This window comes from Cydia amplana, chromosome 3, assembly GCF_948474715.1.
Source record: "Cydia amplana chromosome 3, ilCydAmpl1.1, whole genome shotgun sequence".
NCBI classification, from domain to species: domain Eukaryota; kingdom Metazoa; phylum Arthropoda; class Insecta; order Lepidoptera; family Tortricidae; genus Cydia; species Cydia amplana.
In genome coordinates this window covers 11398945-11413887 of record NC_086071.1, presented here as the reverse complement: position 1 = coordinate 11413887, position 14943 = coordinate 11398945, and the positions used below count along the sequence as shown (strand labels likewise).

General features: G+C 40.3%; 1 protein-coding gene across 1 annotated transcript; it reads right to left on the bottom strand.

Moving 5' to 3' along the window:
* Positions 1-35: 35 nt before the first annotated feature.
* LOC134662681 (cubilin-like) lies at positions 36-11303 on the bottom strand. Its single transcript, XM_063518952.1, has one exon. The coding sequence runs from the start codon at positions 11301-11303 to the stop codon at positions 36-38; it is 11268 nt and encodes a 3755-aa protein (XP_063375022.1).
* Positions 11304-14943: the final 3640 nt, after the last annotated feature.

Sequence of the window (14943 nt, the reverse complement as noted above, 5' to 3'; positions counted from 1 at the left end):
CGTTATTTTACTTCTGTTACATGTTATGTGCATATTTATACAATACCTAAGAAGTGGACAATCCAGCCCGAGCCACCGTTGTTCATATTCGTTGCAAATACAATTTTAACGTAGTTGTCATCGCTGGTGTAATCTGCCGGAGTCTCATCGCAGTATGTCGATATCGTGTCTCCATTCCGTTTAACCAGTTTCACGTAGTTTTCATTGCACGCAACACCCAAGTCGAATATCGAGAAATGTAATTTCAGTTTAGTACCGACAAGTGTTTCCAGTTCCCACTCACAGGTGTTCTTCTGACGGTAGGTGTTTGGATACAGGGGACTCCCCACCAGTCCGTACTCGTTTTGCATTTTCCCGCCGCAACCCTTTCCTTTGTCGGTTATAACATAGTTTAAATCGAAGCCAACACGGTCACCGGCTTCCTGGTGGCTATGCAGGAGAAGGTACCTACCAGTTGAAAATACTGCTAATTGCGAGTCGTAATACTCCCCGGCAACTCTGACTAAACTTTTCGTATTCCTCTTATCGCCATCGAAGACTTCCAAATATACTTCTTCGTTCCAATGATCGGGATTAACAGTTATAAAATATACAGAAATTGTGTAATTCTCTGGAGCGGTGATTAGCGTGTAACAATCTTTTGCGGTTTCTTCGCTATCTCGTCGTGGTGCCCTTATGCGGCCTTGTGGTTCAGTATAGTTTCTACCGCAAAAATCAACATGTGCTACTTCAATTTCAAACCCTCTATGTTCTTTGGAATCGTAATCTGGAGATGTATACAGATTTAAAATTATAGTGCCATATAAATAATAATCCCCAGAACTTTGAACACCGCACAGTTGTAGTTCTTTTGGTAAACTTAATGCTTCCTCAAAGTAATAAGGCGTATCAAAGAACTCTGCATCTCTGTGTTCGTATACGTAATCTGAGCCAAGACTTAGGTTTCGTGGTATATTCCGGCCAGATATAGTAAGTTTATCTGTTTTACACTGGTTTCTGTCGCTAGGTTGCAGATCTACTTGATTAATTTTTATATGAATTGCAGTGTAATAATACGTAGCAGACGGAATAAGTTCATAAACACAATTCAACCCTCGGCGAATGGAGCCTGTTTGGTATCCCGGAGAGCGTATAACCAACTTTTGCGTAGTCACTGAAAAAACAGAGACACCGCAAACGTTAGGAACTACAGTTAATCGAACTTTGAACCCTGAACTGTTAATTTCACCGTCCGTTGAGAGCCTAATACTCATTAGGTTTCCGGAAGAAATAACTTGAGATGGTGTTGTATGACCACAATAAGTACCGATTTCGGAACTGTCTGGATTTAACCCGTCCCTAATTTCAACAAAATCACAGTCACATTTGCTGTATCCCATGGCTGTTTGGTTGACATTCTGGCAAGGTGCTACATGAAAACTGATGAATTCTGCTTTGATTACTCGATCGTCCGGTGCTCGTACAGTCCAGTAACAATCTAAGAAACTTTCGTAGACACTACTATTCATTAGTGGAGATGTGATGGTTTGAGACAAAGTCTCTGTCAAGTTAATATATCCACCGCAACCAACCGATTCAGTATAGCTGAAGAAAATTCCAGCTTTGAATCCCTCGTAGCTGACACTCCCATCGGTCACAAAGTGTAATAGCATTTTGTTACCGACGCTTCTAAAAACGGGGTTTTCTTTTTGCAGGAATCCGCAAGTCTTAACTATACGTTTGTTATAATCGATTAAATGTCCATCAAATAATTCTACGTAATCATAAGAACACGAACGACCTTCAATTTTCATGCCGGCAAATTTTACTACGACGATTTTGTTAGAAGGAGCCTCAATAAACCAGGTACAGTTCATGTCTCTGTCATAGTTTACACCCTCACCGGAAGATATGATGGTGGGTGCAGTTACTCTGCCACCACAAGAATAAAATGAAAAAGATAATTTAAACCCTTTGCTTTGAATGTATCTGTCAGTTTTAAAACTAATAAACACTTTGTCTTTGTATCGATTTAGTGTTGGTATCTCGGTACCGCAATATATATTATCATCATAATTATATATATTATATGAGGATACAGTAACGTTATCATAAGAACATTCAGGATAGGTCCCTTCAAGCTCAAACTCTAGGAATTTTAATGCTATCTTCTGCCCCGGAGCCGAAATTTCATAGAGACAATCCAATGACGGCAAGTAATCATTAGGAAAACTAGGGCTATACAATATTTGCACTTTTTCTCTGGCTCTGTATTTTCCTCCACAGATTGGTGTCCAGCGAGCACGGAATCCGTCTAAGTTAGTGTCACTGTCTGTCCGTAAAACTACTTTCATCCTGTTTTGCGTAGAATTGTAAACGGGTGGCAGATTGCGGCCACACACGCGAGCCATTTCGGTGTACATGTCGTCATCCCAATCAAAAATAATAACCATATCTTTTGTGCAATTCGGGGTATCTTCTATAACGAATCGATCTACAAATTGCAAAGATACTCTATTGCCTACGTCAGCTTCGATTTCCCATGCGCATTCTTGATTTTCAATGTAATTCTTTCCATAATTTGGGGATGTAAATATTCTATCAAACCTTGTGAGATAGCCTCCACATTGGTGGTTAATAATTTCAGCCATGACTTTAATGAATGTTTTGTTTTTAGCATTAGAATGATACTGAACGTAAATTTCACTAAACGACACAGTCAAATCGGTGGCTTGCATTTTGTCTTTACAGTAATTTCCGATAATGGGTTGATACGCTTCTGTCCCTTGACTAATCTGAATAAATTCATCAGAACAACTTAATTTAAATGCACCTTCAAGTTTGATTTTTATCCTGTTTCCTGAAGGCACTCTAAGAATCCAAGCACAGTCCAATGAATCAGTATAATTACTTGGGACGTTTAGAACGTTAACAGACTCTTCTCCCACTGTTACTATTCCACCACAAGGCTGCAACTTCCAATCGAGATTAAAATAAAGGGACGCTCCTTTATTTTGAGTGGCCTTTAAGTCCATGCCATCTGAAGGTATACGATATTGTAATTCGTTATTACCGCAGAGTTCTCTCGTGAATGTGATACTTTTATCAGTAACTACAGCGTTAATACTTAGTTTAGGGTCGCTATAGCGGCATTGAGTCCTAGAAGTAGATGAGTTGACCTTAGCATTAATAAATATTGTACTATATTTAACAGCAACATTGTCATTGTCATCACCTCGATTCATAATAGGATATCTACGATAGCTCCAGTCGCAAGAGTAAGATCTATCCAGAACTGGTGAAGATAGTCCGCCGCTATCGCCCGTGAGGGTACCACCACATAAAGCCATTTCATTTGAGCTGAACTTTGCTTTGAACCTATTATGTTGAGAAGATAATGGCGACATCCACAGATAAATAGCTAGTTTATTACCAGACGATTCAAAAACTTTCGCTGGATTCAAATCCTTGTTTGACATACTTTGGATTAAAGTTTGGAAACGGTTGTCATTGTAAATTCCTATACGATATGTATCTGTACCGAGGTTATAATCCTCGATTTCTAAACGTACTCGCCTGGAAGTATCGGGCACAGTGATTAACCAATAACAGTAGTGCATTGTTGTTTTTCTAGGGTATCCAGGAGTCATTATATAGCCTTCTGGTGTTGTAATGGTACCTCCACACATAGGTCTTGAGGAATTGAAGGTGAACCGAAATCCTTTTGAATCGGACGTGTGATAAAAAGACCTTTTACCGACATAGTATTTAATTATCACCTCGTTAGAAGATGTTTCTATAGGGATATACAGGTCTTCTATGTCCTCGTTGCAGAAAGTTTTTATTGTATTGTTGTCCGATGTCCTAATATTTGTGTTATACTGGCCTCCAATACTAGTACCGTCTGCAATTGTGACTTTAGTGGCACATAAAACCTCAGAATCAGGTAAATCCATAGTTTGTGCTTTCAGTTGGAAAACATGACCAGGATACCCTATTATACGCCATTCGCATACTGTGCCTTCCTTTAGTGGCGTTAAGTGAGGATATCCGGGCGACGATAGTTCTCCAGAATTAGCAATTATTGTTCCACCGCATACATCGATGGAGACATTAGCTTTCAGGCCACGGTTTGGCATATCACTTTGAGTCACATATCTAATATATAAGCTATTGCTAATGGATTTGATGGATCCAGGTTTTTCATAACAGTATCGGCCTATAAGTGGGGCCAAACTAGATATACCATTTCTAACCTCGAGGACTTCTTTTTTGCAATCCGAGTCGTATTTTAAATCAAAATCAGAGAAATCTATTCTCAATATTTCTCCCACAGGACCACTGAAAACCCAAACACACTCAGAATATGGCATGGGAATAGAAGGATAGTTGGGAGTGCTGAAAACCTCCCAGCTGTGTTCATCGTCTAATTTTGAAGTAACTCCGCATTCTATATTATTCTCTTCATAGTGTAACCGGAAAGTTTGAACTTTACCCTGGTTTCTAATGGTATTGAAAGTTACAAAAAGAGCGTTACTTGACGTTTCAATTTCCCCACGCTTTTCATGGGAGTACCCACAATATTTACCACTTCCTAAAAGAGGGGCTTCCTCGGAATCACCATTGTGAACAGTTACGTATTTATAGCAGTCGTTGTCCCGATTTGTAATATTAAATTGCTCAAACTTAAATTTTATTACTCGACCGGGCCGAACTTTTATCCTCCACTGGCATTTTATGTTAGGCCCATACTGATATCCATGTGATAATTCTTTCCAAGTGACACCGACTTCACCCGACGGGTCTGATATATGACCGCCGCATTTTGAGGATACTTGGGCTCGGAAACCTTTTTCTGTCATCGAGTCATCGCTCTTAAAGATCAGCTTCATGAAAGTAGTATCCACGTTGATGTTTTGGGCTGCTTCGAATGTACATATAAATTGTTTTATGGGTTTCCATTGCATCCCAGTGTCTGAGGACAATACCGAAACGTAGTCTGCAAAACAATTTGGCCTTTCTTCAAGCTGAAAGTCAAGAAACTCTATATTTATGTGCTGGCCGGGTGGAGCTTTGTATACCCACTCACAGTTTAAATCATCAGCGTATGGCTCTGGGTATCCTGGAGATGTCACGGTAACTGTTTTCCCTGGTTGTATTAGTTCAGTTAAGTTTGAACCACAATTGATGACTTCAGCTTCCTCTTTGATCTCACTTGAGCTATCGGATTTAGCCCATCGAATATGGAATAAAGATTCAGTGTTTGAGTTATCTAATTTGAGTTTAATATATACAACATTTCTGGATGTTCGGAATTCTTTGGAACCGTCCTGTATTCCGCAAAGTTCTTGTAAAACTGGAGCACTATCGTCATACCCGTCGTAAATTGCTAAGTAATTGGAGCAGCGTGCTCCATATGTATGTATTTCTAGACGGTCCACGATCAAAGATATTGACGCGTCTGTCGTAAAAATTCTCCACGTGTATTCACCATTTCCTTCATATGATGCAGGGTACAGCGGAGATGAGATTTCACCATTTTCTAAACCGGTGATTTCATTTCCATGCAGAAAACCGTAATGGATCAAAAACCCTTTACCAGCATTCTTGTTGTCACTGTGGAATTTCATATATATTTTTGTCGCTGATGTAGTATTCATTGGTACAGAGTTGCCACAATATACTCCTAATAGTCGACCGGCACCGTTGTCTTCTCGTAATTCGAGATAGTCTTCATTGCAACCCTCGGAGATTGCCAAATCGAACTTTTCAAACATAACGTACACTCTATTACCCGGTGACGTGCTCAAGATCCATTCACAGTCCGCACTACCGGGATATGCTAGAGGATAATTTGGTGAAGCTATGGTGCCCTGCTCTGAAGTATAGGATCCACCACAAGCATTGCTTAGTGTAGTGTAGTGAGCAGAAAATCTACCAGTAATGTTATTAGTATACGTACCTAGTTCCACGGTAAGTGCGCTTCCTTGACTTATTATTGTTAGAGGGACTTTGTTTCCGCAATATTCACCAATGACTGGTCCGTTTTTATCATTACCTTCCCGAATTCGTAAGTAGGAGGAAGGGCAATTCCTATTACTTACGGTGTCGTAATTTTTGGGAATTGCAATGTGAGTTATGGTGAGCGTAATTTTCTGCTCAGGCTTTGGTGCTAGCAAAGTCCATGTACAACTTCGATTCAAGTGGTCTAGGTATTTATCACTAGTTATAATACCGTCGAACTGAGCAGTGATAAGCGCTCCACAAGTCATAGAAAAGTTGGCCTTGAAACCTTTGGATGTTCCGAAAGTATCAGACACGAACTGAACAGCTATTCTATTAGAGTTTGATGTATACTGAGAGATGATAGACCTGGGGCATATTAACATAGAATAATTTTTATTCACCACATCTAGATCTTCATAAATTTTTATAAAATCATGGCAATCGTCGTCACTATCCGCGGATGACGAGTATAAATCAATATCCTGGAAATTTATTTCAATTCGATGATATTTAGGAACCGATATCTGCCAAGTACAGTCTGTGTTAGTATCATAATTTTGAGGGTAATTTTTCGAGCTAAATATTCCCGTCGGTGAATCAATTCTACCTCCACATCGAGTTCGATAAGCTTCGAAATGGGACTTAAAGTAAGCTCCCCTTAGGTTAGATTTTTTTACGTATCGAACTAGCAAGGTGTTACTGTTTGACTGGATTGTAGAGGGCTGGCGACGGCAAATCTTTGTAATAAGTGGGGACCTTGTAGTTGCTCCACTAAATATTTCAATGGCATCATCAGTACAATTGTTGGTTTCCGTTAAATATATATTCATAAATGTGATAGAAATGCTTCTGCCCAGGGGTGCTTGTAACAACCATTCACATTCCATCTCTTCATCGGACATAGTATTTATATCCGATGACAGTGATCCATATGATTTATGCAGAATTCCTCCGCAGCCATGTCTCGCCCATTCCAACCGGAAGGCAGAGGCAGCCACCAAACCAGAAGTTACAAATTTAATTTGCAACACGTTACTCTTAGAAGTGAATGCAGTTGGTATCGTGGTTCCACAACGTTTTTCAGAAAAGTCACTGTCAGGTAATTGCCTCATTTGAAAGTAATTTTCAATACAGTCGACGTTTATGTTTGGAGACCAAGTCGAATACAACGCCCTTGTCGCTGTAATGCTACTTAGATAACTCCTATATAATGATCTGTAGACATCAAAATGTGTAAAAGTAACGTTAATTTTGTGTCCTTTAGGAACAGTAATAGTCCAAAGGCAATTCAAGCTACCTTGATATTTGCCCGGGAAATCAGGACTTTCCAAAATACCGTAGCTGCCAGTTATATTGTGGTTACAAACAGTTTTATAATTTAGATAAAATCCTTTACTACCTATGTATATATCTGACCTAAATTTAATGTAGGCGTAATTTAAGGAGGTTACAATCTGATTCACGGCAGGTGACATTTCACAGTATCTCCCTAAGCTGGGATCGTTTTCCGTAAGACCGTCAAATATTTCAATGTAATCATCCCTACAATTCCGCGTCCGTTCTAAATCTAGATCAGTAAACCAGATTTGAATACGTGACCCAGAACTAATAATAATTTTGTAGAAACATTCTGCGTTGTCGTTGTAAGTCTGTGGGTAGTTCGGGGAAGATATCGATCCGGAGGCGCTAGTAAGCGTACCACCACAACCTGTTATGGTACCATCCCACTCAATTTTAAATCCTCTGCCCTGTAAGTAAATGTCAGAATGAAAATGAAGGGAAATTGTGTTACCGAGAGATTTTATAATCTTGGTTTGAAAGTTTCCGCAGAACTTTCCTGCTAGAGGCGAATTAGCTGATGCACCGTTTTTAATTTCTAGAAAGTCGCCATAGTCACAAGATCCCCGTAATGGTCGTTCTAGATCGAACTGAGATATATTTAGCATGATTTGTTGGCCGACAGGCACTGTGATCGTCCACGTGCAATCACGATTTCGTTCATACTGGTTCGGCCATCCAGGCGAATAGATGTAGCCATGTGTTTTGATATAATATCCACCACAATGTTGTTTCGCGTCTACGTAGGCATATAGCACAGAGAAGCCTGTTGACCGTATACTGGCATCTGAATGGAACCTCAGCATCAAACGGTTCGTAGTAGAAGTCAGGGCAGGCGGCAGAGTGGTGCCGCAGTACCTCTGCAGGACATCATTTTCATTATTATAATTTATCTCAGTGATTTCTAGATAATCACTGTCACAGTCATCCATGTCTTCCAAGTCAAATCTATTCCATGTTAGTTTTACAATATATCCTTCAGGAGCTATTAACATCCAAGTACAGGTTTGGCGATTTTCGTACTGCTCATTAATCGATTTAGGATAATTGAGGAGTCCAGTATTATCTCTGTAAATACCTCCACATTTGGTGTCGATTGTTGTGTAATTTGCGTAGAATCCAGTGCCAGAGAGGCTCATATCAGAACTGAACCTGATATACATGAAATTATGAGTAGATGTCTTTGTGGGTGGCATGTGTTCTAAGCCTCCGCAGAATCTACCCATCGAAGTCGCGTTTACATCAGGTCCGTCATGGATTTCAACGTTGTCGTAGCGGCAGTTATAATATCTGTTGTCCTCGAGATCAAAATCTTGAAAGGTTAATTGAATCGCTTTACCCGGAACTGTGTGGATGACATACTCGCATACTCGATTTGCCGGATAGTTATTGGGGTAGCCTGGAGACTTGACGACTCCACTGTCCCCGATTATTGTATGTTGGCAGATCGATTCATACGTTATTTTAAATCCCGCTGAGGCTATGTTATAGTCTGTTTGAAATTTAATGAAGACGCTATTAGACGAAGATATGAACGAGGTTTTTGGATATGTATTGCCACAGAATTTGCCATACAATCTCGAGTCGGGCGAAGGCCCATCATAAATTTTGAGATAGTCATACTTACAACGAAGTGAACCCTCTAACGCAAAAGACACGAATGTAATTCGGATTTTAGTTTCTGGACCTGTTTGAATTTTGTAGTCGCAAAGTAAATTATGTAAATAGGCACCATTGAATGACGGAGAGACGATTTCTCCTCTATCTGTAGTGTACAAGCCGCCACAACCTGGGGTGCCCTCGGTAGGAGCATAAGAAATTTGAAAACCGTTTCCACCCCTGTACGCATCAGAATGGAAGTGAATTAAGATATCTGAGCCAGCCGATTGGACAGGCGCAGGAAGGGTTGAATTGCAATACTGAGCGATTAGCGGGTCGCTGAGGTGTTCTCCGTCATAAATAGTAATATGATCAAAGCTACAATTAGAATGTGCTTCTATGTCTAGCTCATAAAAATGCAACTGTATTCTTTTATTAAGATTGGTTTGCAAGTGCCAGTAACAATCTCTATTGGGGGGATACTTGCCGGGCGAACCCGGAGAACTGATACGTCCGTGTTTAGATGCATCTACCTCGCCACCGCAAACCGGGACTATACTAGTCCAATGCAAAGCGAATCCATCTTTATTAACTGAACCATCAGATCTAAACCAGAGGTATAAATTATTGTGACTAGATACTATGTTGCCTCCTTTTGGAAATGAACTCCCACAATATCTACCAATAAGTTGACTGGCGGAGCTGCGACCATCGTGTATTTGCAAAAAATCATAATTGCAGTCTGGACTGGGTTCTAAAATGAATTTACTAAAGGTAACATTAATGACTTTTTCAGGGACCGTACGGATTACCCAAGCACACCTAGAGTCATGTGTGTAGGTACTATTGTGTAAAGGATAGTAAAGGCTACCTTCTTCGTTGTCCAATATGCCACCGCAGTTTTGAACTGGAGTGTCGCACAGCTCACCGGTATATTGCGCCAGACATTCGCACCTGAAGCCCCTTGTCAAACTGGAATCATGTCTGCAGACTCCTCCGTTGTAACATGGGTTACTAGCACAGCGGTCGGCGTACACGTCGCATAGGGCGCCACTGTAGCCGTCAAAACAAATGCAAGTGTAACCTTGGCGTAGAGCATGACATCGCCCGTGAACACACGGATTATTTTCGCAACCTTGTGTAGAATTTCCTGCAGTAGAAACGTAGCAACCGTGAGGTCCCACGCCGTCGCCTGCCATGCCGGCAGGGCACACGCACGGACTCGTCTGGCCGAGGAAACCAGGATTATCGATGCACTGCGCTGAGGGGTGACAGCCGCCGCGATTGACGCTACACGTGCCTCTCCAGTTGCAGGTAACTCCGTCTCCGATATAACCGGGTGGACAATTTCCGCATATACGGGAGCCAATAGTATTATGGCATGTGACTAACGGGCTGCAGCCCCCGTTCGGAAGTGTCATGCATTCGTCAATGTCGGAGCATATGTAGCCGTCACCTTCGTAGCCGGGCGGGCAGGGGCCGCATCTGAATGAACCGGGGGTGTTGATACAGTCGACTCTTGGGTTTACGGAGCAATGAAGTCCTTGGCTGGGATCGCACTCGTTGATGTCTATTAAGCATGCGGAGCTAGTGTCATTCTGCGTCCATCCTTGATTACAGAAACAGGTGATACCAGTTCCGGTTTTTCCTTCCACGCACGTTCCATGGCCGCATATCTCATAGTTGCCACCAGAACAATCCTTCTGTTTTCTTGTACAGTGGAGGCCGAACCATCCAAACTTGCATTGGCATTCATACGATCCAGGTTTATTGATACACGAAGCGCCATTCTGGCAGCCCAAGTCTGTTCCGGCAAAGTTACGGCATTCGTTCACATCCACATCGCAATCAGTTCCTTCCCAATTAGATGGGCACAGGCAGTGATAGCCGCCCACTAAAGTTAAACAGGTACCACCGTGTTTACATGGATTTGATTGGCATGCGTCTCTCATCATTGAACTGATTTGGGCTTCGAGGTGAGAAATTCTCGAGGTTATTCTATTCATTCTTCTCCAAATCGTAGACATGTTCGTCTGAGCATTATTTGTCGACATGATTTCACGGTTCTCTAGGTTGTCTAATCTGCGCAACATGTCAGGTATATCCGATTGATATTTACTAGTATCGTAATTTGAGGCAGGGCCAGAAGGTACAGCAGCGCCAGGGGTGCTGCTTCGGTTGACGGCGAGCAGGTCTGTGGAGCCGATGAACACTTTTGACATGGGGCCGTTAGGAAGAAGATATATATTCTTGTTCAAAGCTGGCTGCAGTATTAAATCGCCATCTGAAGTCTTGATTTTGGGTCGGTCTTGAAAATCTTCACAGTCGAGGTATACAAACCAAACAGTTAAGAAGAGACATTGTATAAGTAGAGTTGACATGATGTCCTGAGTGCTCGATAGCACCGCTTTGACTGACTGTCGTGGCTCTCTCACAGGGGGCGTTACCCGTAGGTGAAATAAAAATCTTATCATCGATCCGCCCACTGATGATAGCCATGTGGTCCCAAAAACTTATAATACACGAAACTAACTGAACTTTAGTGCGAACTGTGATCATTTGTTTAGTCAGGTCAGTGGTTTTATGTTACATTTAATAGTTAACACATGTTTTACATTTGGCAATGCATTGCCAATGTTTTTATACTAGCGGCCTGATGTGGGCTAATTTTAAGCAGAAATCCTTTCAAATCCTTTGACTCTCTGAGGGTTCAGTATAACAATTTTCTATTAAAATGCCTGTGATATACGGACGGATATGACGAAAGGATAGGGGTTCCATTTTTGCTGAAGGCCTGTATGCTTTTGAATTATGAACCTTTATATGTTCGACCGTCGCGCCGTATTTGAAAAAAATCTCGAACTGATTACTGATTTAAATAGGTGGCTACCGCTTTATTAGAAGCATTAAAGAAAAATACGTTTACAACAGGTACAAAAGTTTTATTTAAAATCTCAAGGTTATCAGTCGCTTTCAGTAGGCGTTTTTTTTACAATTAGGACGAAATATTATTATTATAATTAAATGTAAAAAACAAAAATGCATCAGAAGGGTTTAACCTTTTCCACGCCGTGTCAAACACAAAAGCTGTCACTCAGACGCCACATCATTGAAGTGTCAAAACGGAAGTTGAACTTTATGTATATGCACGTAGGTCGATGTTGCTCTATGGTCTGTGACCGATTAATCGGTCTTTGGCGTTGAACCTACGGTGCGGATATATCGGTCATTGGCGTCCAAAAGGTTAAACAAGCGGTAAACACACCGATGTACTTTACGTATTACCTCCAGGTACTTTATATATTATCAAAATATATTTTGGGCAACGTATCGTCAATTATTTTGGAGGAATAAATCGGAAGGTGTTGAAATGGTTTATCTATTCCGACCAACTTTCACTAACAGTCGTCGGCATGGACCGGTAAAACAGGGGCATGTTTGTCCAGGGAAACGTAACGTATCAGATTCAATTATATGTTGCTCTCAAGCATTTCGTAAGCAAGCTTTCTATTATTTGAAATATCAACAATTATTATTATCAAATTAATCTAAAGCCATCATTGTATGAAACAGATATTTCCTAATTTTAAGGTGTTTCTTTATAAAAAAAATATTTTAACACTATTTACCATCTGTCTATTTTTACGATACAATATAGAAAATGGCGGATCCATTACAAAAATTTTACCGTATTTAACAATTATTTGGTTAAAAACTTGCTATTCGCACGTATCAGTCAGTTATATATTGCGCGTTTAGAGAGGGCCTTGCAGAAGTTGTGCTAATAACGCGCGTGCACGTGCGACATGCGACAACCTGGACGCACCTTCAAAACTTCAATAGATTCTTGTTAACAATTTTGTCTATATCGCCCTTATTGCACAATCATAGATCATAAATTTGTAATTGCTTGCTTATTACAATTATCGGTGTTTATGTCGGCGGCCGATCGTAAGATCAGGCAGATCGTAATGTTCCTGTGTAATGTTTTGACGATAGTGACATTAAACCAATATATAGGTAGGATAGGTTCGATAGGTTGCTTTAGATGCCCGAAGGGCAAACGGCCCAGAAATAGGAGCCCCGCTACGCGGGGCTCCTTCGACTCAGGGAACGGGTCAAAGATTTTCACGTTTCACGATATGCCTGATCTTACGGTCGGCCGCCGGTGACATTTATATTACAATCAAAATTGTAGGTATGTACATATGTACACATACATAGTTCTAATTTGTTAGTCTTATTTTAATCTTACAATGCGAAAGAAAGTTGGCTTAAAATAAAACTATCGAGGCACACACAGTGAATTAGCACCAAACAGAAGTTCACCATATTTGTAAACGGGGAATATTTGGGATTATATCGACATTACTCCCATTAAAGGATTTCATACTTATAAGTTACTTAGACAAAGCGGATGTAACAATACAAGCCGTTAGGTTTTGCCTAAGTAGGTATGTCTGGATCTTTTGCAATGCCATGTAAATAACGTGTATACACTTTAGGCCTAGTACAGGAAAAGTAAGTAAGTAAAAGTATCGGGAGATCAGTGGCAACAGCCCCATTGGACTTATTGGACGACATTTAGCAAAACGTTATTTCGCAAGTGAAACATTCTACTAACCAAACAATATATTAGTAATATAACGTTACATTTTGTTTGGAGCCATAAAGCAAAAGCCCCAAATATTCCCCAATCCCTTTCTAATTTTAATTTTCTTATAAACTAAATATTTATAAATGCTATAACTAGTAAATATACTACTTTTTACAAGGAGTGTGCGTTACATTTCACTCTTTATGTCGTAGAAATTTTCCAGTATTGGAACATAGACATAACATGATATTAAAATAATTTTACGGTTTAAACTCACGTATTTTTAGTCATTCGCGCGAGTAACTAAAAATACGATATTATAAACCGTAAAATTATAATAATGTTAGTATGTCTCACGACAGTTTAAATTCGGTAACATGATAAATTGGGAACTTTGCTGACGTTTAAACGAATGCCATCAATATGTTATTGATATTATTTTAATATGTAAAATGATATTTACAAAAAAACTATATTTTTCAATTTTCAATGTAGAAACCAAGATGGCACAAATGAAAACGAAATATAAAGGAAAATGTTGAAAACAATCCACTAGACCATGGCTTACGAGCTGGTTTCTTAAGAATACATTCTTGACTGTCAAGTCGATTGATACAATACAACCGTTCAATTTCAACTTAAGGTAAAAGCTTACCTACCTTACTATTTTTTCCGGCCCAATTGTTATATGCTCTTAACATCAGCTCTCAGTAGTTAGGGGTAAAATTATCGATACCTAACTTGGTGGCCGTCCGGCTTTACAGATGCGATCGGCGAAGCGCAAGTGGCGGTATGCCGTATGCCACGTTGCGGACGTGTGACAAAAACTAAAAACGCGTCAAGAAACTTACAATGATAAAATTATATGTACGTACAATACGTATGCATTAGGGGAATATGTACAGATGTAGTGCATAATCTTTTGGCATCGTATTTTCTCGGAAAAATCGTATTTGTCATGCTACTTCAGTCAACCTCAGTACTTTTTCTACTGAGACTGACTGAAATAGCATACCATGTTTGTACATCTGTACTTAAAATCATTCGTCCGTCGTTTTGCTAGGACACAAAATTGAGCAGAGAGCTAAGTCGAATATGGGGGTCGCTCGACGAACACATCCAAGGCACTAAACTGGTGATCCTCGCATCACTGGGATCGCTCGCTCCGCGCCCGCCACCGCCAGCACTCAGTAGTAGGGCATGCTCCCGGGAATTCCCGGTTCTCAATTTCCCGGAAATTCCCGGGAATTTTAGTGTCTAAAGAACCGATACTGAAGACTCGGTACCGACACTTCCCGGTTCTCATCAGTATGCGTATTTATTCCCATTTCAATAGTAGTTATCTTTTAGTAGTACAGTTTTAGGATATTATATTCGAATATTCTTCTTCTAGGAAGTTGGTTTTATATGAAAATATTCCGTTC

Excerpts from the sequence above, each read along its gene's own strand:
- LOC134662681 (XM_063518952.1), bottom strand. The coding sequence starts at position 11,303 with ATGTCAACTCTACTTATACAATGTCTCTTCTTAACTGTTTGGTTTGTA.